This window comes from Eufriesea mexicana, unplaced genomic scaffold, assembly GCF_001483705.2.
Source record: "Eufriesea mexicana isolate 0111107269 unplaced genomic scaffold, ASM148370v2 scaffold47447484, whole genome shotgun sequence".
NCBI classification, from domain to species: Eukaryota; Metazoa; Arthropoda; class Insecta; order Hymenoptera; family Apidae; genus Eufriesea; species Eufriesea mexicana.
This window is the reverse complement of record NW_016907864.1, coordinates 1,447,474-1,456,130: the sequence shown is the minus strand read 5'-3', so window position 1 is coordinate 1,456,130 and position 8,657 is coordinate 1,447,474. Positions and strand designations below refer to the sequence as shown.

Here is an 8,657-nt window from a genome sequence, read left to right as displayed (position 1 = left end):
GTGGACTCTAGGAACTGACAGCAAACTTTTCATTTAGTCGACATTGGTACGTGAGACCGGCATTGTCAAGGGTTAAATTATTAATGACAATTAATATATTGTGTAAGAGTATATAAGACTATGCGAACTCAGGTTACCGATAAGGTGGTGTGAATCATGAGCACGTAGCAGTGATAATAGGAGTCACAGATCGAAGCGGCGATCTGCTCGATCTTCGCGATGAATTAACAAAGGAGGCCCATCTTTAAATGGGTAGCTCAAGGAATGGACCAAGGAAGTTTTACGAGAGAGACGAGAGGAGCGTGTGTATATCGTATCCAGAAGAATAAAGTCAAATCGGCCACCGAGAGTTAGACTCATTTTAACACGTTAAATGCCCAACCCATTTTGCTAGCCGTTTCATACAGGTCCAGACTAGACCGTCAAGTGGGCCACCATAAAACTCGGAAATACTGTATCAATTGTTATAAGGAATTTGCAAACGTTAGATCCAAAGATGGCGAAGAATTTAACACCAAAAATTAGCACCTTTTGGTCCCAGTTTGGGCCGGTCTCTGAGGACTGGCCGGGCCCGAACGGAAAGTTTAGGGACCGGGCTGGCACTTAACGTGTTAACCAAGCCCTCTCCTCTCTCCTTGCAATTGTAAAAATTAAATTCCCTCTGTTGAAGCAAATCTTTAAATACTTTTCTAGCTTTTTCTGACTCAATTTTCATCGTCTCTTGGTGATCGCCTTTTTTCCTTTCTGTCATTTCCCACCCCGTTATCTCCTGTTTATAATTTGTACGTTTGTGCATTGGCTGTATCATTCTCACAGTCTAAATGACAAAGTAATCCAAAGTAATCTTCTATTCATACTCTTCAGCATACTCGAGCACTCGGCATCAAGTGCACACTCGCTTCCGCCTGAGCGGAGAGTATAGCAAAATCAACGGCGCCACACTCAACGTGTTAATCAAATTTTTAACTTCTCCTGGTTCTAACTCGCGAAACATTTTTACGAAGCATGAAACTTTCGCGAACCGAATGCGAGAAAAATTGGGAAAGCTTGCTAGTAACGTATGCAAAACAGGTTTACGAAGTTTGCAACGTGAAAATTGGTATTGCACGAAATGCAGTGTCCTGGATAATGAAAATCCTATCAGCAGGGAACGTGCTAACCGTGGCGTGCCGTGTTCTAGGACACCTGGTGCAAAAGATGGTGCCACGTCTCTCAGAGGAACTTCTCCGTGACGACGAGCAGCTTTACTCCGAGCTTAAGTTCGATCCTGGCGAAGGAGATGGGGGATTCGAGGGCGTCGAAGGATCACAGGCCAAGGAAATCGACGAAGGATGACGAAGATGAGAAAGGCTTGAGCCCTGTGATCGCGGAGACTGCTGGTAAGTGGTGAAACGAAACGAAATTTAATAAAAAGAGAAATAAAATATCCGAGAGATAGCTATTTTTGTCCTGTGGTCCTTGGCGAGTTCCGAGTACGAGTACTTTGATCTCTGAACTATTCCTGGGCGCATCTTAAATTATCCTGGTGTCTCTGTATTTCCTGTACAGAGCCATGGCGGAACGAGTTCGCGAAACCAGCTTTGTTGGTTTAACGTATTATAGAGAACCGTAATCCAAAGTTCCCTCGGAGCTCGACACCGTAATTCTGTATAAATAGATTGTTATATTTAGGTTTATGCCAGTTGCCAATCCCATCTTGATGTCTCCCAGAACTCGTACAAAAATTCGCCGAATTCTCAAGGCGACTTTAAAAAATTCTGCGATAAGTACCTTACTTCTCTCCCGACCTCTGCGCTCTCATTTCGAGAATAAAAAGTAATTTGCGTTATTAAAGCGTGGTCTACGTTAAACTCGTTACTTAACTGTCCCACGAAGCACGTATTGTTCAATATTTAGCTCCGCGGGAGAAACTACCAACGCGTTAAAAGGATTAGGTGCTAGGAGGTATTTTTACCGGATATTTATTTCGTAGCATGAAAACGACGTAAATAACAATTTAACGAAATTCAGAGCTCGCTTGACTTCCTTATGTACACTCGCATCTCTCTGCGACCCTTCGGCTAACACGGATACATCGCTGCAACACCGTCACGATCTCCGAACTATCGACACTTTGATACCCTTAAGGCTTAATCGAATATCCAAGTTGCTCGTTGCTAAGAAACCTTCAACGACGACTGTACAATTCTCTTTGACTGCCGTCGAAACGACGACAAAGATGGTATTCTCGAGCGATCGGATGGTGAGGCAAGCGCCACTGATGTGCACCGTCTAGGGGTGGGCCTAAACGCTGATGCACTCGGTCGAAAATACCAACTTTTAGAAAAGTATCGCTACCGTCGCATACTACCGTAACTATCGACCCTCCTTTGGCAACGTTCCCTCTGGCTCTACCGAAACGGACCGAATATATTACAAGAAGAGCCCAATTCCCTCAGGAAGTTTCCAAACGCTGGCTTTCCGACCCGTTCAGGCTGTCCTCGAGTACCTCGAACTCCTCGAACTCCATTTTGCCGAAGTCATCGGCACTCCGCCAATTATTTTCGTTCACCTGCCACCTGGTCAGAGCACTGCCGATGAATCGACTCGCGTAATTCGATTTCGCGTCGTCCATGCAGCCCAGCTTGAAGTCCGCCTTGAACGCCTTCTGATCCTTGTTCTCGTCCTTCTTCGGCTCCAAACCGATCACCACAGGTGGTTCTCTCTTCGCTTCCTCCTCGGTCGGCCTGCTACTCTCCTCCTGCTTAGCTTCCTCCTTTTCCGACTTGTCTAGAGTCGTGATCTCGATACTGGGTGTTTCCGCTATGGTGTACTGGCTCAGGTCAAGCGCCTTGTCCCGATTGCGATGCCTCAGATGATTTTCCACCAGTCTTCCTGTGAGCTCCAGTCTGCTGTCACAGGAGTTGCTCTTCACCAATCGGAACTTCACGTAATCGTTCGACCCATCGACGCACTTGAACCTGTTCTCCACTACCGGCGATATCAATGGCCCGTTGCTAGAATTCACCACCTTGCCACCGTAGTAAGTGACCGAGGTACCGCACTCGCGGATCTTCTTCAGTACATCCTGGGACACGTAGTGGCTCGGACCGCCAGCCTCGTTCACCTCGTCCTCGTGACAATCGACTTCCTCGTCCTCCGAGGAGATGCACTGCACTCCGCTGCCGGGATCAGTGTCAGGGTAATCGCTAGACACCCCAGAGCTTACGCTACCCGCGTCCCAGTTATTATGGTGATGGTGATGATGATGATGGTGGTGGTGGTGGTAACGGTTAATCTTGTTTTTCGAGGAAGTCGAGTCGCTGGGAGACGTGTGACCGCTCCTGGCCTCGAAACTTTGAGCTAGAATCCTTGTTTTCGACTCGCAACGGGGACTGTCCAACTCGTCCTTGCATCCCACCACGGACGCGTTCGAGGACGTGGACTTCTCCATGTTCTCGAATAGTTTCGTGAGATCCTTCGCCCTGCTGGAGCATCTGGACCTGACATGGCAATTTGGTTAAATGAAACCGAGGGAAGAGGGTATCGTGCAATTACGTTATACCAACACGTTCCGTCTGTGGTAGAAGCGGAGTTGGAATGGTAGGGAACAAGAGCGTTACTTCTTGCTAATTAAATATTCTAACGTAACTCTGTCGCTCGAGGTTAATTTTTCTCTCCTCGAGGAACGCGTTGTATGCAGAAGGGAATAGAAAAGTCGCGACCTACCTGGTTCCCTCGTCCACCTTCTCTGATAGTTCATCGTAATGGCTGTCGTCGATAGAACTCAGATCCTTCATGCTCACGCTCTTCCTGTCCTTGTCCCGCGAGTGCTTCGAGCCAGAGCCATTCTTCATCTTCAACGTGTCCTCGAACATGCGCCTGACGTTCCTCACGGTATCTGGATCCGGTAATTCCTCGTCGATGAGCTCGCGATTCACCCTAATGGGGTGATAGAAAAAGTGCTTCTTGATGGACGATTGCTTCGGGCTTTTAGGGTTGTCGCCATCCGCGCTCTCGCAGTTTCTCTCCCGACTCTCCGCGTCCGTTTTCTTCTGTATCGCCGTGGCTACCTTGCAACTTGGCTCTGATCTCGCCTTTCCCACGGTGGACGGCTTGCGCTCGATGGTTTCGGCGCGTACCGGCTCGATGATCACCACGTTGTTGTCCAGCAGTAGCTCCTGAAAGGAATACTCTCGCAGGTACTGCATCAATCCCTCGTACGTGACGTCGCCACGAGCGCTATTGTATATGTTCTTGCTGAACATGTTCGACTTGACGATCTTGTAACGCACGTGATCGAACTCCTGCTCGTCATCCGGATTACACTCGATGGAATCCACGCAGCTCCTCGACCTGGTCAGGTTGCCGTGCATCTTTTTGCTCTCGTTTCCCTTCGCTGCAGACCCTTTGTCCATGCAGGTGGACGGGTGATCCTCGTCTATGCCATCGTCCACGGACCTCCTTCTGGTGTCGCTTCCCGATTCCGAGCCTAAGCCCAGATCAGAGCTCTCGGACCTAGCCTCGAAGCCTAGGCTCCCCTTCACCACGCTGCACGCCTTGCCGATGATATTCGTCGTCTGGTTCACGATTCTCTCGAACCTGCTGCCCTCGCTCTGTTTCCCTTTGCTGCTCTCCTTCTGCGTGTTTTTCTGCTCGAAAAAGTTCTTCGTGTTCTCCACGCTCGTGTTTGCCTCCGAGTCCTCCCGGTTTGCGGTCTGAAAAGATAAAAGTCGCGCTTTGTACGATGTCCATGGCGCGTGCTAATCTTTCACGGTCTAATGGACCTGTGTGTGTAATTACGTTTCTCAAATACAGACGAGTTGTCTCTTCGCTACTCACATCTGCGCTTTTCAAAGCTCCGTCGACGTCTCCGACTTTTCTGTTCGACTTTGCCTGATCTATACAGTTGTTCGACTCCATCCCGTTGTCCCGGAATTTCTCGTTCCTCTGAGCATCTCTGGTAATGGAATCAGCGTCCACGCAGAGACGACGATGCCGCCTCTTGGTCACGTCGTTGTCCACGACCTTCAGCACCTGTGGCCTCCGCGACATGTCCTCCTGCTCTTCCGTATCCGAGATCCAAATCGACTTGTAGTCTTCTGCCTCCTCGACCTTCCGATCGACCTGGTCCTCGCAGGGGACCTCTAACTCGTCATGGAGCCTATATCTGTCCACGTCGGTGTCGGAACACGCGGATCGTCGGCCTACGAAGTCGTTCTGCAGACAAGATATCGAGTCCCTGTCGTCCTCGAAATCTTCCTCAACGTCGTGACACAATTCTTGCCTGGTATACTTGGGTGATAAGCCCTCTCTGGATCGGTGCGAACAGTCAGATCCCTGCTGCTGATAATCGTCTTCTCGAATCTCTTGCGGGCTGTTCCCTTCCTTGCTGCTGCTTTCTTTACATTTTTCCTCGTCCGTGGCGTTGCTTCTCGTGGACGACCTTTCCTCCACAGCTCGTGAGTCCAGGTACTCCAGAGATTTTAAGCTAGCCTCGTTCCTCTGCTCGAGGTTGTTGTTTCGCGCGTCGTCCTCGTCGAATTCCAAACGCACGTTTGAGAGAGGTAGCAGGTTCAGGACGTCGAAGTACTCTAACTCGCCATCGTCCTCGAAGAGGATGCTGTCCAGGCTCCTGTGCTCCTTACGTTTTCGCTTCACCTGGAACGCAACGAGTATCGTACTTTTTATTTTTGTTTAGTTCGAGTAGAATAGCCTTCGAAATTTTGTATCTGATAAAATGGAAATCTATTAAATGTGGATATTAAATTTTATAATATCAAGTTTGCAATAGGATCAGATAAAATGTACAAGGTTTCATACTTCGTACATATGGATTCGCTTTCACCGTTTAAACGAATTGCAAATTGCTGTAATATCGAGAAACTGTATACGCAAACATGTATACAGTAGTATCGTTCGATGAAATTTCATGGTACGTCTGAATACCATTAGCGTTCCCAGCTCTAGTAATTTCAATTGCGTTATTAAAATTCGCGAAATGCACTCGAACAGGTGCACTTCCTTGAATATTAATTCACGTAAAAATAGCCCGGATCGCGTTTCCACGGGTTTTTAATCGAACAGTGCAATCACCTATGATCCAGTGAACTTTAAACGAAGTTCAATGAAAGTGGCTAGGTAGCAAACGACAAACAGGTTCTGATTTTATAACGTGCAGCCTCGTCATAACGTAACGCCACTGTAGACCACGTAGTTGATCACGTGAGATTATTGCTCGCATAATATTGGCCTTTCCGCGTCTACGCGAATGCTAATTAGTCGTACGAGGTGCTTCAAACGGAGATACCTTCGACATTTCGCGTTCCGCTTCCATCTGTCCTTGAAATACTTGCGATCTAAACATCTAGCACCGATTATTCTTCTCTCGCGACGTCATCGATATTCGACCTTAAGTGTCGAGATAAACAAAGTGATCCTCGTTCTCAAGCACCATGGGAGATAAGCGCAGAATTTATCGTTCGACATTAACCTGTCCCTACGTAACGACGCACATACCATGTGCATCGTATGCTACCTCATGCACCCAGAGACACACGTAGTTACATTATCGATCGCTGCTCAGGAAATTCTTATGGCAAATAAAATCATCGGAAGATAAAATAATAAAAAGCTCGCGAAGATGTTGAAATAAAAAAGTTTTAAATTATTACCAAGCTATAGTACTTCGTTGAAAGTAACATATACGAAGGATCGAGTCACTACGCCATTATGGTACCCAGTAACGTACCATAACGATAAAAATTACGAAGCTGATATTTTCGAAAATACGAGTCTACATAAACTCCGCGAGCAAAGTGCAATTCTGTTAACACGAACGTGTTAAAAGTCTCCGCTGCAGACATTAGAGCAGTTCCGCGAACAACCGTGTACGTTAAATAAAAAGGTAGAAAAAAATTCCAATTTTCACGAATCGTTCCGCAACGAATCGGCGATTGGAATGGCTCGATCGAGCACAGGGTCGCAGATTTACCTGGGTGTAGATGCAATCGATGCTGCGATTGCCCTCGATGGGCCAGCCGTCTTCAACGATGTCCACTAATCCGCTAACTGTGTCCAAAGCCTGCACACTGCGATAGCGTCTCGGCGATTCGGGCCAGTCGAGGATGTTCAGTCGGTCAGGATCGGTCCGATTGCCGCGAGTATAGGGCAGAGGATCCGGAAACGACGGGAGTCCCGACGGGATCGAGTGTAGACCGCAAGCAGACCGGGAATGATAGGATTTCGCCTCGTTGAATCGCTCGTAGGAGTCCGAGAGGTGCTGTTGACTCTTACAGAGCCTGAAATACACGCGAGGACGCATTGGAAACTCGTTGGATCGAGTCGAATAATCGTATTACGCAAGCCTGTTCAGCAACAGCTGGCGATATTGTTCCTTAAGCGCCAGCAACTCGAGGGTTCCCAAGATTTACGTGCCTGCTCGCTCGTTTTTGCGCGTTTTTATCCCGCGGATCGTCCCCGACGCATAAACGGAAGCTGCTAACGTTTCCGTCCGCTAAAACGACTGGCATTAAGGGATTTGGAACGCCTATTGACCTACGGGTCCCGCTACTAGGTTGGTTTTATCGTATTAAACCCTCATCAGGGAACACCGCGGAAGGATGGCAAGAAAGTGTCACTGGCGGTCTGTGACAGCATTTCGAATGGAGAACTTGGCGAATCTGTGAAACGAGTTTCCGTATGGTCCACGTGGTTTGAAATCGTTCTAACTTGCTGATAATTGGAGTCACGGTTGGTTAATTTAGCCAGCGCTCTCGTTGAGCCAGACGTTCTCTTTGGTCTGACGTTGAAAAATGAAATTTTCCGCTCACGAAACGACCAATTCCTTCCATTATCGTTTCTAAATTCGACGCTCGTAACTGTACGTTCGATGGAAACGGGAAAGGACTCGAAATCGGACGGAATCGCGAATATTGACAGTGTCTGGAGCAGCCAATAGAGACCACGCGAACGGAACTGCTGCGAGCAATTAAAAAGCTCGGAGAATCTCGTTATACGTAACGAGTTGCATAGTAATTAGCGTTCTCTAATGGAAGATATTTCCTCGCTGTGCGAAACGCAGCTGGTGCTCCTGTTCCATTCGCAAACATCGTACAAGCCAAATTGTGTCACTTAGCGATTAGAGGTTCGCGATGTGCAGGTCGACCACGTGCCAAGTAATCATCGTAATCGGCTTGCTGTCAAATTAATGGCGTCAAAGCGAGTAAACTTTCGAAGCGTTTAACGCTCTCATGGAGGATCCGAAGATGAAGAATCGACAAACCTTGGCACATTTCCAGCGATAGGATCGCGAGGATAGTCGTGATGAACGGTCTGACTGAATGAGCTCATCGTCGTCTCTGAAACGGCACTCGCGGAAGGTCTTACCTGTCCTTCAGAGAGTTCCGATCTATCAGCTTGGCACGCGGGATCAATTGGTGCCTCCTGGGCAAATCGAAGGTCGATTGCCCGAGCCTGAAGTGATGCGCCTCTCGATCGTGCCGAGATTCGTCCTCGGATATCACTGCGAGGCTCCTCGTTCGTTTCAAGAGCTTCCTGCGGTCCTGTGTGGACTGCGCCGAATTGGCCTCGTGTCGTCCCCCTTCTCTGCAATCCAACGAATCAAATTAGACCCACTTGCCGCTCGTCTATGGCTTTCCAAGTCATCCAAGTCGGAT

General features: G+C 48.2%; 1 protein-coding gene across 1 annotated transcript in view; it reads right to left on the bottom strand.

The window, feature by feature from the left end:
* Positions 1 to 1,800: 1,800 nt before the first annotated feature.
* The window catches only part of jv (javelin), a 32,778-nt gene continuing 25,921 nt past the window's right edge, over positions 1,801 to 8,657 (bottom strand). The window contains exons 2-6 of the mRNA XM_017903207.1: positions 8,368 to 8,586; positions 6,974 to 7,280; positions 4,822 to 5,640; positions 3,709 to 4,697; positions 1,801 to 3,482 (exon numbers count right to left, since the gene is read on the bottom strand). Of these exons, the coding sequence (XP_017758696.1) occupies positions 2,435 to 3,482; positions 3,709 to 4,697; positions 4,822 to 5,640; positions 6,974 to 7,280; positions 8,368 to 8,586 (3,382 nt within the window). The 3' untranslated portion in view covers positions 1,801 to 2,434. The remainder of the gene's footprint in view (positions 3,483 to 3,708; positions 4,698 to 4,821; positions 5,641 to 6,973; positions 7,281 to 8,367; positions 8,587 to 8,657) is intronic.